Below are 13,593 nucleotides of genomic sequence, written 5' to 3'. Positions count from 1 at the left end.
GTAAATTCAGCCCGTGCCTCTGGCACAGTGTAAAGCGCGTGTTCCTATCTAATGTGTTTTTTAATACAAAGGCTATTTTCATATATACCTTGTGTGGAGTTCCTTTTGCGGGGGGCCCTGGAGGTTGTTGCGGTGGGTGCGTGCGCAAATGCTTTACACATCGCCTCCGAGATAAGCCTGACTGCTCGTGCCAAGCTACCAAGAGGGTGAGCAGGGGTTGTCTTGGCGGGTGACTTCCTTACCTTACCTTTGGAATGGTGGTTTCTGCCTGGCTTTGGCGCAAGCCTTAGCCAACCAGAAATCCCATTTCTAACAACCAGTCTTCGTGTGACATCACAAACATGCCCTGAAAATCCCTAGACACAGTGTAATCTTCAGATTCTTTTTTCTTTTTCGGGTTGTCGGTATTCTTTTGAGTTGAGTTTGTAAATGCACCTCTATTGGTAGAGTTAGGTGGGTTGCCTGTGAACCCAGAAAATTCAACAAGCTGCAAAACTACTCCTATTGGTAAGCAACCATTTTGTTTTCGCAGCCAAATCTTTTTATGGATTCACATTCTGTGCATAGATTACAGGACAGTTTAACATGTGGGTTGCCTGGGTTCTTTGTGTGTGTGTTTGCAAACAAATGTTTCAGTACTCTTTATCCCACTTCTGCTTCCCTGCTGATCTGAATGTCCCTGCAGTAATGTTTTGTGAACTTATGTCTAGATGACCATGTAGCAGCAGTGCAAATGTCCTCTAATGCTACCCCTGCCTAAGTCGACTTGTATTGCTCTCTTTTTCCTTGTTAAAGGCGCCTTTGGCTTCTCTGTAAGGGTTACTCCCCCTGTCCTGAGACAATACTGTACTGTCTGAATTACCAATCCTACATTTGTTCCTTCTGTGACTGGAAATCCTTTTCTTGCATGTACGAAGGATACAAAGAACGTATCTCCTTTCCTGAAGACCTTTGTTCTTTCCAAATAATACATAATTGCCCTACGGACATCTAGTGTGTGCAATGCTCTCTCTGCCTGCCTTTTAGGCTCTTGAAAAACGCTGGCAGGTGGATTGCTTGGTTAACATGGAATTTTGATACCACCTTTGGTATGAATTTTGGGTTTGTTCTCATAACCACTTAAGACTCTAGGCAGCCGTAGGTACAACTATCAAGGGGCGAGCGCTTGCTTATCACTTACTCTCCTAGCGAGGTGATAGCAATGAGTAATGCAGTTTTGAGTGTTAGAAACCGCAGTAGTGCATTTTGCATTGGTTTAAAGGGTGATGTCATCAGTTAGAGGAGTACTATATTCAAGTTCCCTGTAGGCATTGGCACGCTTTATGGGGGTGCTACTTTCTTTACTACTTCTAGGAAGCGCTTCACCATCAGTGTGGTGAAGAAACTACCCAGTATGTCTCTTGTGTATGATACAATGGCTGCTAAGTAGAATTTGATAGAGGCATAGGAGAGCTGTTTGTCTAGTAGAAGTGTCCGGTATCTAAAGAATGTGGCCAGTCTGTTTTTCGAGGCCTGTTACACAATAGCTGGAATCTCTTCCATTTGTTGCTGTAATATTTCCTTGTTGTTAGCCGTCCTTATTAACCCCTTCGATGCTCATGACTAGCTCCGCTCGTCATGAGGCACAGTGCTTCTGTGCTCATGACCAGCTGAGCTCGTCGTGACCACACCCATTAATATTGAGTTCCCAGCACAGCAGAGAAATATGTGCAGCATCCATGTGGTTAGGAATCTCACCTGCCCTTCATGGCAACTTTAGGTGCCAAAATTCTAAGTCTTGAGGATTCATGCTGCAAGGGTGAGGGGGTTAGATTCTAGTTGCCACATCTGTCCCTCCTGTATTCTTAACAGGTCTGTGTGCTGGGAGTACGATGTACTGTCCTTGGAAAACTTTCATGATTTTTCAACACCATGTCTGTCGAGCTCATTGTGGGGCTATCTGGATCAGGCAGACTTGTTCCTGTCTATACTTCTGGATCACCTTCAGTAACACTGGAATCCACAGGAAAGTATAAGCAAATCTACCTGACCATGTTCTCAACAGAGCAGTCTGCAGTTACTTTGGGTGATAGAACGTTGATGCAAAGCTTTGACATTTTGCGTTGTGTGTTGCGAAAATGTCTACTTACCGAATCCCCCAGGCCTGGAAGATCTGCCTCGACATTCTTGTTGTACTTCCCACTTGTGTGTGGTGTTTGCTTTTCTGCTTGGCCTGTCCGCTTCTGTGTTTTCTTTACCTATTAGGGTGTATTGCCACTACTGACACTTTGTTCCTCAACACCCATCTCCATATCTCCTGGGTCAAGGTGGATAGCGGGTAGAATCTTGTGCTGGCTTGTTTGTTCAACTAGTGCATAGTCGTCGTCATGTCAATTTGAATATAAACTGTCCTCCCTGTCACGTGTTTCTGGAAGGCCTTTAAAAGTCAAAAATACAGGCTTCAGGCTCCAGCACATTTATGTGTTGCACTGCTTCATTGGGGTTCCAGTTACCCCTGATGTTCAGCTTGCCAATGCGATCTCCAAATCCCATGTGGGATGTTTCCGTTGTGATGGTCATGGAGGGAGCTGGTAGTTTGAATGGCTTCCCCACTGTGTTTTGAGTTTCCACCACTGTACCTCTCTCCAAACCTCGTCTTTAACAACCACTAGATCATCCCAACTCCTTGTTAATTGTGGATATTGCTATTGGACCCATTCTTGAATTGGTAGTTCCACATCATAAGCTGCATCTCAACTCCAGTTTCCTCACTCAGAACGATAGAGAAATCAGCCATCCAAATCCCAAGGAACTCAACCTGGCGATTTGGCTCCTGAAGTCATAAAGTTTGGTTATTTACAATTACCACCCATCTGTATGAACATCCTAAAACAGGTTAGGAGACCTACTGCTAGGGCATATTATGCAGCAAAATGGAAACGATTTGTTATCTATTCTACCAATAACAATATCAATCCCCCTTGATGCCTCAGTGCAGAACATAATCCGTTAAGTCTTCCACTTACAGCTGTTGTATTTCTATCTAGGACCCTAATTCGATATTCCCGATTCATGCCCTTATGTGGTTATAATAAATAGTATCCTTATAAAGGCATAAGAATCATATCCATATTTAGTAATAGCCCATGCAGTCCAAAGCACGGCAAGACTACTCCCATAGACTCCTAGAAAGCACAACGCGTTCTTTAAACAAACCAAGCCTTCAGCAGCCCAGGAATCCCCCTCCTGCTTTTGTTTTGATTTGCACAAGAACTCCTGGAGTCCAGAAAGAACTGTTAGTTCTTAGTGACTTCTTATGTCCAACCTTACGTCAAACCAGGCACCTTTCAGGTATAAATATCCCAACGTTGCCTTAAGCAAACACACGGTGGTGTGGAGCAGAGCGGCTATCTACTTATCCGAAGCCCAGCTGATGCGAGAGCCGAAGGAAGCCGCCCCTCCCCTGGAGAAGCTGCTCTTTCTCACGCCGAGAAATCCAGCTCCGGTGTTCTCAAGTCACCCTCGCGGGTTGCTGGGAGATTGAGTCCTGAGAAGCGAGATACAAGACCTCCTTCATTCTATAACCAAGGTACGGAGCTGATTAAAACCTTCGAGAGAATTCTTGATTCCGATACTTGGCAAAAGCCCCAACTTAACTTAAAAACGGCAACTTACGTACTCCTTCCCACGTATTAGGCTTAGGTCAGGTACACCGGGGTAGGCGTACAGGTTGGTGAACCAAGGTTGGCATGCCCATGTGGGAGCTATGAGAATCAGTTTGAGAGACGTTTGTCTGAGCTTCCGAACTACCGCCAGAATGAGTGGGAGGTGGAACAGCATAAGCAAATATCCCTGACGAGTTAATCCATAGGGCATAACCTTTGGAGAGCGGGTGTGGGAACCTGGAGACAAAGGTTTTGGCATTTTGCATTTCGAGCTGTGGCGAACAAGTCTATGTGTGGAAATCCCCGTTCCTGAAGTTAGGGAAGAAGAACCTGGGGATGAAGTTTCCAATCATGGATTTGCTCCTGGAAGATGTTCTGCTAGGAGATACATTTTTAGGTTTCGCCTATTATCATTCGCTTGCGAATGTAATAGGCGAAAATTCAAGTGCTCCATCGACTCGTCAAACCACTGCGGTTTTTCCACAGTGCATGTGAGTCACGTGACCACAAAAGCGGGACACGTGACCACACAAGCACGCGCATCTCCCCAGGCTCTTCCGCCCCCATCCGGCTTCCCTCCGCGCATCTCCCTAATCCCACACTTCTCCTCCCCTCGCTTGCATTCCCGCTCCCCCACCACCAGGCTCTTTTCTAAACATCTTCGCACAATCAATATGTGCCATTGCTTACACGTCAGCCATGCTTGAAACGCTAACACCATCACGTCTCCAGATATGGAAACAAAATTGAATGTGCACAAATTATTTTTGCAATGTACACACTCCAATGTCAATGAAATTAAAAGTACCACCGAATTCAGTAAAGGTAAGGTCCGGTAGTTTAGGTATTGGGTTTGTCGAACACTGACCATTTAAGCATTCTATCCAAAAATAAAAAAGCAGTTGTCATTGACAAACTGAAAGAAAAAACACCAAGCGTGTTCTCGTTTCAATGAACGAGATCACGCTTTCCTTTCCTAAAATGGCCGCCACACTCGTGGCGTTTCTCTTTCCGAAATACGGTCTAATTTCACCCACGAGCGGTCACTCTAGAATTTAGTGACAGTCGCCTGTAACTCGATGAACGCGAGCGTAACAAAAATAACAGAGCTGTAGCGTGAGTTTATACATTTCAGTATGACCTCTAAACGTAAACATTAAGTTCACATCACTACAAACCTACCTACTTCATTGTTGAAGGCGGAGACTACCACCAACGGGCACCCTTTCCCTAAAAATGCGGCTATGGGATTAGAAACTGAACGAGCATTAAAGTGGCCGTTCAACCCCCTTTTAGCAACTTTATAGAGCAAAATGGCCTTGCTCACCAAACGCGATCAAACCTTTTGAGATGTTGAGGGTGTTTATCAAAAACAGTAACGAAATTATGGATTTCCAGAGAATTCGTGACGATTATTGCAAAAATATATTATTATTTAAGCGATATTCTAAATGTTATCACTTGAACAATATGTATGCGAGGTTGATATCCGTTACCAGTGAATGCCTATTTTTTGTTACTTTGACTTTGCTAAACCTGATTTTTGCTCGAGCGTTCTCTTTTAAGATGGCCTCATTACCGGAGCCCTGTAGAGGGCGGATCCGCCAACTAGGCCAATAAGTCCTTCTGTTGTTATCGCTGCTTCCTACGGTGAGAGAGCAAGACCTCGGCTGCTTGGTGCTGCGCCATAGCCGACCGGTATACACCAAAGAGCGAGTTGTCTATACATGTGCGTTAGTATCCTCCTCTGCTTCCTAAACGGCCCGTGGAGTCCACTGTAAGTCTAGGCCTAGCTCGCAGGGCAGTTCTTGGCGCGATCTCGCGATCTCGCGAGGTCAAAGCGCATTTGGAAAGTTGGAGCTATTGGTTTTGTAAATGAAATTTTATATTTATATATTGTTATTGACAATGCCAATAACGATATATAAATATAAAATGTCATTTACAAAACCAATAGCTCCAACTTTCCAAATGCGAAACCTATTGGCAATGCCAGTGCCTGTTTGATGTATGGCCCATTTCCAAATGGTTTGTGCTAGGCGTGACAGTTGGAGAGAGTGCGTACCCCAAGATTTTGTATAGAATACAAAGCTGTCATGTTGTTGTGCGGATTAGGACAGCTTTGCCTGTTAGGTAAGGTTGAAAGGCTTTGAGCGCTAGAAACTCTGCCAGTAGCTCTAGGTGATTGATATGGAGGCTCTTATATTTTTGAGTCCACAATCCTTGGATTGTGTGAGTCTGCAGGTGAGTGCCCCAACCAGTGTGCAATGAAGTGTGGCTCAATGGTTAGAGCGGCAGACCCTGATGCAGAGGTCTGGCCCGGGACCAGGGTTCAATTCCCCGCCTCGGCGGGTCTTGGGCTCAAAATTCCAAGGACCTGATAATTCTCGCTTCGGTGCCTATTTCAATCATGGAGTCCCACTCTGCAACTCTGGGCAATAGCTTGCTTAATCTCCACAACGGCCCCCACAACGCTAAGGATGCCTGGCCTCCACCTTGGGGGTGCCCAGGAGTGGACGCCTCACAGGGAAAGCCAGGATGGGTTCCACAGCGGTATTCGTACAAGCGGCTTGAGACCCTTGCGGGTGATTAGTGCGCTATACAAGTATCAATTTAAATTTACAATGTGTCTGCTCTTAGCACTGTCTGTGGAACAGGGTCGAGAAAATGCCACTCGTTGCATACATTTTGTGGGTTCCACCACTGCAGAGAGCAATGGGTGCGGCCATCTACCAACACTAGATCGGTCAACTGAACGTGCAACTGGTTCCACTGATTTGCTAAGCATTCTTGAAGGAGACGCATGTGAAGTCTTGCATGGGGAACAACTATAATGCAAGATACCATCATTTCTAGCAGTTGCATGAATACTTTTGCTGGGTTGGGCTGAAAATGAGTGAGAAAGGACTGAATATTGCGAATCCTGGCTGGATTGGGAGAGGCTAGAGATTTGTGAGCGTTTATTGTGGCTCGCAGATAAGTCTGTATGTTGGAAGGCTGCAGGCGAGACTTCAACGCACATACTGTAAATTCCTAGTTGGTGAAGTACATGAATAGTGGTTTGAGTGTGTTGAAGACACATTTGGTAAGTGCTGGCTTTGCAGGTATGGGAAGACATGAATGTGTTGTCTCCAGAGATGTGCTGAGACTACTGGGGGTCATTTGGTAAATACCAGGGAGCAGTAGTGATTCCAAAACGGTAGCACCTTCAACTGGTAATGAAGACCCGCTAGCATGAATCTGAGATATTTGCGATGAGCAGGATGAATTAGAATGTGGAAATATGCCTCTTAAATCCAGAGTAGATATAAAACCGCCCTGCTTTAGAAGCAGGAGTACTTGTTGCAGTGTCACCATTTGGAAATGCTCTGAAAGTATGTAGGTTTATTTCTCGGAGGTCTAGAATGGGTCTCAGGGAGCCGTCCTTTTTGTGAATAAGAAAAAACAGGGAGTACACATCGGTCTGTTGATGTTGTAATGGCACAGGTGTTAACTGATCAGGGTGAAGTTTGGGCAAGTTACTTCTTGTTGGGAGAAGGGGAATTAAGCGATGCAGAACCTTTGCCTCGACGTTTGTTTTTGTTACCTCTATAACCCTCTCTTAAGAAACCCCCTTGTAGAGGAAGATCGCTGTTGCCTTTGTAAGAGGTGGTAGTATTGTCTGAGGACATTGTTTTGGACCCCCCCCCGCCCCCCACACTATAGAAGGAGCGACGAAAGGAGGCTCAATTAGAAGGAGACTGTAGAGCTCCCATCAACTTGGCTACCTCTACGTCTTTTTTCATCTTTTCAAATGATTTATCTACTTCGGGCCGAAGAGATGCTCCTTGTCAAAAGGAGTATTTAAAATAGACTGTTGCACTTCTGGTTTGAACACAGAAACCCTGAACCATGAATGTCTTCTTAGTAACACACTAGTGATGACGTCCCTAGCTGCGGTGTCTGTAGCATCTGCAGCGCATCTTATTGAATATGAGCTTTCCTTCCTGGACTAGATCTTGGGCTTCTGCTTTGTATTCATCTGGGAGGTGTTGCAGCAAGTGCTCCATGTCGTCCCAGTGTGCCCCAGCCTATCTGGCTAGTAGGGTTTGGGTGTTGGCAATGCGCCAATAGTTTTCTGTTTGGGCAGCTACTCGTTTACCAGAGGCGTCTAATAGTTTTGACTCCTTGTCTGGAGGGGGAAGCATCACCTGTGGTCTGTGAATTTGCCCTTTTACGGGCATTAGAGACTACCTAAGAGTCTAGTGGTAGCTGACCTATAATTACAACTGGATCTGAAGGGGCAGCTTTATATTTTTTGTCAATTCTGGGGTTGGGAATGCAAGCCTGCACTGGATCTTTGAAGATGTTGACAACATGTCTCATCATGCCTTTAAGCATAGGCAGAGTGTGACTAGCCCTATGTGTGGTACTGAGCGTTTCAAATAGGTAATCTTCCTCTAAAGATTCCTTGTGTAACTGCGCCCCATGATATTCTGCAGCTCTAGTGATCAACTCTAGATGCCCTATATTGTTATCAGGAGAAGGCTTTGCAGGGCAGACCTTGGTCGTTATCTGTTGGTGAATCTGTGTGATAGTCATTCCAAGAGTCAATCGGAACAAAATCACCCACCCCCCCATCATTCGGATCATGAGGTGGGTGGATAATACATTGGTGTGATCAATAAATGACGTAAAGGTGGAGAGATTGGTAAAGTAGGAGGCGGGGAGGGTTAGTATCCACATTCTTCCTCTTGAAATAATTAACCTTTTTCACGCGTCATTTCTTTCCGCATTCCGCCACGGCGAAGCGGATAAAAAAAGGTTCTTCTTGTGACTTAGAGGTGACTTAGTAAGAACACGTCCTGTATCAAGATTTATGTAGAGTTCCTTTTGTATTGGGTCTGATTTAGGGGGTTGGGGCGTCATAATTTGGACACTGCTGCTCCAGAGGCACAGTTTTAGATTTTGGTGCTGAGGATTTCAGTGCTGGGGTGTAATCAGTTTTTGGTGCCAAAGGAGGCTTTGTCTTTGGCGTCAAGGATTTCGGCTCCGAAGCGGATTTCAGCTTCCAGCCAGAATGCTTCGGCTCAGTGACAGTCTTTGGCCAACTCGACCCCGAGCAGGAAAGCTTAGAGACGTGTTTCTGTGCAGAGCTGGAGTGAGGGGCGTTGAAAACAGGTTGGTGCCGACTGTGGCCCGAAGGCGGGGATGGGACCGAAGCCTTTTGTTTTGGTTGAGTTTGATTTTGGGTTAAGGGGCGTTCAGTCCTCATAGTACGTTTACCTTACAGCAAGTCTTCTTGCGACTCAGAGTCCGATTCCGGGAAGGAGACAAGTTACTCTTGTTCTTCCTCGGCCGCTTGTGCATCGCATTCCTGCTCAGATTCTTCACCAAAGATGTCTGCCGTGTATTTGGCATTCCATCTCGCGATGTCGAGCCCCTTGATCACAAAGAATTTTTTTCAATTAGAACAAACACGTTTCGCAGTTTTCTTCGTTGTGCTCTGGAGACAAGCAAGTCGGTGCGCGTATACTTAGCACGACACCAAGTGCAGAATTTAAATGGAGCCTGTTCCATCGACTGCGAAGTGGACCAACGCATTTAGGTCGGACAGCCTTTCCAAGGTCTTTGATCAAAGTAAATGTTTTCTCTCGACAGATACAATACGCGGAGAAGTGGGATACACATTGGAAAACAGTACCAATACGGGTACAGTGGATTGCGCACCGAGGGGAAACCAAAGCAACAGTTTTGAAGCGGAATGCAGCGATACACGTCTGAACCCGATGGCGGAAAAAAACAATCAGACAATGGAGGAGTCGATGCCCATGCGCACTATCACTGAAAGGAGGAGTCACCTACCTCATGACTGGAAAGACTTTGTAGAAAAACAACTTGCAAACATCCGGACCCAACACTAAATGGCAGGAGTATGCAAAGCATGTGATCTGCAGCTCACAGGCTTCGAACATATACTTGATTATTTTTCCTGCAGTTGAACTTCGTAGGTGCATGCAGCCCTTTTTACAACTGTATGCAGTGATGTTGTCTGGTGGCGATTGTTTTGATTGACAAAACTCCACCCCTACATCTAGTGAGTCTGCATAAATGTCTAGCCAGTTATCTGGTTACCCTATGTGTGAGAGGCCTTCTGCTGTTCTTCATCCAGTTCGAAGAACTCCTCTTCCAACTCTTTCTGCAGCTCTGGGGTAGCAGGTTTTTCTAGCCCCAGTTTCCTCTACATCCACTTATTTTGTCAGTGGAATTCTGTAACCCTTCAGGGGGTCATCGAATTCCCTCTTCTTTTTAAATAAGGCTTCACGTTCGGCCTAGGGATGCTTTCTTTTCGCCTCTACCTCAAGCGATTTGCTTTGCTTTTCTTTGTCACGCCCGCTTCATCTTTGTTTCGACATTGATGCTAAGGTACTTTGACGTCAAGGTAGGATGCCTATGTGGTACAGCGGCTATATGCATCAATGTCATGTGCGTTTCCGATGGCGCTGCCGATCCAGTCTTAGCGGATGGTATCGAGCTAGCTTTTGCGATCACCCTCCCATGCGTTTGTTCCTCTATTGAGCTTGAAGCAGGTTTCAAGGTACTGCCTCAATTGGTGTCCCTTGTATTGGACCTATCTGGCTCCTTGGCCTTCACTCTGCCCTTCGGTGTTCACTATTTCTGCATCATTGCTGGTTTCTTTGAATCAGAGGTCTTTGGTTCAACAGCCTTTTAAGCTCTGAGGGATATCCTTTTCTCTGTCTTCCCCCCTCAACACTTTCTTGTGACACTTACTGGTTTAGCACTCTTTCTTCCCCTTGGGCCTCCTCGGTCTCCAGGATGTCCTAGTCGTCGCTCGACAGGCCCAGGTCTTTTAAGGACTGTTTTCTCTGTGGTGCTGCCATCACATAGTGTGCCCACTTCTACTTCTGCCTTGCCCTGATGGTCTTGGGCAACAACTTTGCGCACACCACACCGTCCCCTGCGCTGTGGTCTTTAGGGAGACAAAGGATAAAGACTTTTTGTGTCTCCTTCTGTGCATACATGGTGATACTTGGAGTTTAGTTTAAAGGGGGTATGCTCCATGCCCTCTCTCATTCTCCAACCACTCTGCCTTCTCACCTTGGTGACTGTTTGTTAGTGTTTTCTGTGTCTCTTCAGCATCCTACGCCCTATCAGCCGTTGCCACTCATGTTCCCTCAACTGTGATACTCAGTGCAAAAACGTATTTTCTCACAATTCTTTCGACTCAGGAGTTCTCTCCTAGGCTTCCAGGGCCAAAAGCGGCACAAAGAATCTGAAGATGGCAACCGCTTAGAGGGATTTCTGTGGGATTCGTTTGACATCACATGAGGAGTGAAGAGGGGTTTACACCCAACTGGTCAAAAAAGAGAAAAGGGAATTCAAGGAGACTTGCCCGACCCAACCACTAGCTGGCAGAATAATGCACAGCATGTGAATGCAGTTAGTGATGGTTGTTCTTCCATTGCCACAGGACATCAGAGGCGTAATCTATCCTTCATCTTCAACAAGACACCTGTTTTTTTTAGGATGGCAACTTAGGGGGTTGAAAAGGTGTTAAGAAGCAACTGGCAATAAAAAGTCATAGTGGATTTCAAGCAGCCCATTTGTAAACCATAGGCCACTCCAACAATTTGGGTTGTCTAGAGCCGGTCAACAAGATTATAATGACATGTACTCAATGAACCAAAGCAACTGGGTTGAAGTAACAAAGGATCATAACAAGATTTTTAGATTATGTCCAATTTACTTGTAATGTCTGTATGAGTGAAAGGCAAGGGGTGTGCCTTGAGAGTGCATGGGAGGGAGGGGGAGGGGGTGGGGGGTGGGGGAGGGGCAGACTTGTCACTGTGTAAATGTACATTGAGCAGCATGCCAATATGATTATAAGGTACAGCACGTTAAAGCCAGACCTATTGGGATTGCGAATGCTAATTGTGCATATAGCCAGTGCTTGTTTGTAACTGGCGACCTAGCTCCTCTGGCAGCAATGCAAATGCCTGGACCTCAGTTTATGTTAATGCTTATGCTAATTAAAAGTTGCATCAACCTCTTTAACTACACAATACACCTTACCAGACCAGCGAAAACGGATTCTACCCCACTACAACATACACTATAGATACCAGCCCACACCTATACCCCTCCAAGGACTACAGCATGATAGCCCATCCTCATTTATATAAATCCCTTTTTCAGAATTTAGCAAGATTTATAATGAACCAAAGCATGGGCAACATCTCCCAACGAGAATACCTCTCTTGCAACCTTCGTTAAACTCCCCCATAATACCACCCCAGATCATGGGACATAGTGCACTCATGCCACAAAAGGCTATTCCCTTGAGGGGATGGAGTAAAGCTCCCCAACAAAAGATTACATTATATGATGGTCTTTCGTTGGTTACCTACCTTCCACACCAACCTTGTCACACACAAACGGTGGACCAATTATGGAATGCACAGATTAAAGACTTCCTACTCCCATACAGGATACTAACCTGCCAGAACAACATTACCTGTGCTACAGAAAACTAAGCAACTGTGTACAGAGCAGATCAGAACAAATGCCATATGATATGCATATCCCTTTCACAATACCTTGATATTTGGGCTACGGAAAATGTATCTTTGCTATTCTCCAAACTGGTGAATCAAGAGGCCAGACTAATGGAGGCAAAATATTGTATAAAGACTACACTGAGGAACACCGGTCTGACCTAATGCTTACATGTAACAGGGTTGAGAGGGAAACTAGACCGAAATTCTTATATTTCAAAATCCTATATCAATGATCTTGGTCTCACAGAGATCAAACTGAGCAGGGCTTCTTCTGAGCAATGCATGCTGGAGATACGGTGGACAGAGATATGATCTCTCTCATTTTATGGCACCATAGTAAACTAAACCACTACAGCAAGAACTATTGTTAGACCTACCCAACATAGGTATCAACGTAGCATCATCATTACATTAAGCATTACTATCCGAAATAAAGAATATCTGCAGGATGGAACACCTATTCAAACTTGGTAAGTGACCTCATTGGCGGTGTCCAAAATATGCATCCTTCAACACTGGCGTCAGCCAACTGTTCCCACTGCAGAGGAATGGGTCAAAGAACTGATAGAATACACAATGTGAGCACACCAACTACCAAAATCAATGAGGCACTTACCTTTATCTTGTCCCACGGATTCCTCATGAAGAATGCTGTGTAGAACTGGATTCTTCCATACTCCCTTCTCTTGTGATAGAGCATATAAGAAATGTAATTCCAAGTTGCCATTCTCCATCAACCTTTGATGAGACCCCTTACAACAGGAAGGTAAACAAGTGTCAGTGCACCAAAATCTTACCGATCAAATGAATAGCATATAAATGGATTCAAAGGGAGATCAACAAAAAATAACTAAAAACATTTACCAGTGAAAGTTATTTTACTTTCAAGTTAAAACATTTCTTTTAATAGTGCTGCACACAAATGCAAAGAAGGTACGAGACCCAACATCACAGTCGGTGGGCGTGGTGGCAATAGAAGAACATGTGGATAGGAAACAAAGATATCAATACAATTGCTACAGGCAGCAAATTATAAACATGCACTTTGAACATTAAAAGTATTAAAAAGTAGGTACCATTGTTTGGACATAGGAGGGTCAGAGTTTAAGTAGATCATCAACTACGGACAAGCAATTTATGGCAGTCTCAAAAAGAGGAGAAATGTAATGCCTGGAGCTCAAAGTTAGAGTACAGGCGGTCAGATGACTAAAAGAATCGTAATCTGGAAAAGACACATGGTGGTTTCGGAGTGGTATGTTAGAAGTTTGAAGAGAACATATAAAGAGCAGATATCCAGCAAAACTGCCAACATATACAGTTGTGTGCAGTATCTCGCTCTATTACCCTTTAATAAATTGGGTAGAAAAACAGAGGTTGGTTATTGTCTGGGG

At 44.9% G+C, this 13,593-nt stretch overlaps 1 protein-coding gene across 2 annotated transcripts in view; it reads right to left on the bottom strand.

Moving 5' to 3' along the window:
* ZNF292 (zinc finger protein 292) overlaps window positions 1-13,593 on the bottom strand; it is a 635,852-nt gene that overhangs the window by 339,892 nt on the left and 282,367 nt on the right. For both annotated transcript variants that reach the window (XM_086926593.1, XM_086926594.1), the window contains one exon: window positions 12,819-12,954. In XM_086926593.1, the coding sequence (XP_086782719.1) occupies window positions 12,819-12,954 (136 nt within the window). The remainder of the gene's footprint in view (window positions 1-12,818; window positions 12,955-13,593) is intronic.

The sequence above is a fragment of the Lissotriton vulgaris genome, chromosome 6 (assembly GCF_964263255.1).
Source record: "Lissotriton vulgaris chromosome 6, aLisVul1.2, whole genome shotgun sequence".
Classification (NCBI taxonomy): Eukaryota; Metazoa; Chordata; class Amphibia; order Caudata; family Salamandridae; genus Lissotriton; species Lissotriton vulgaris.
The sequence above is the reverse complement of the archived record's forward strand: the minus strand, read 5'-3'. Positions and strand labels throughout refer to the sequence as shown.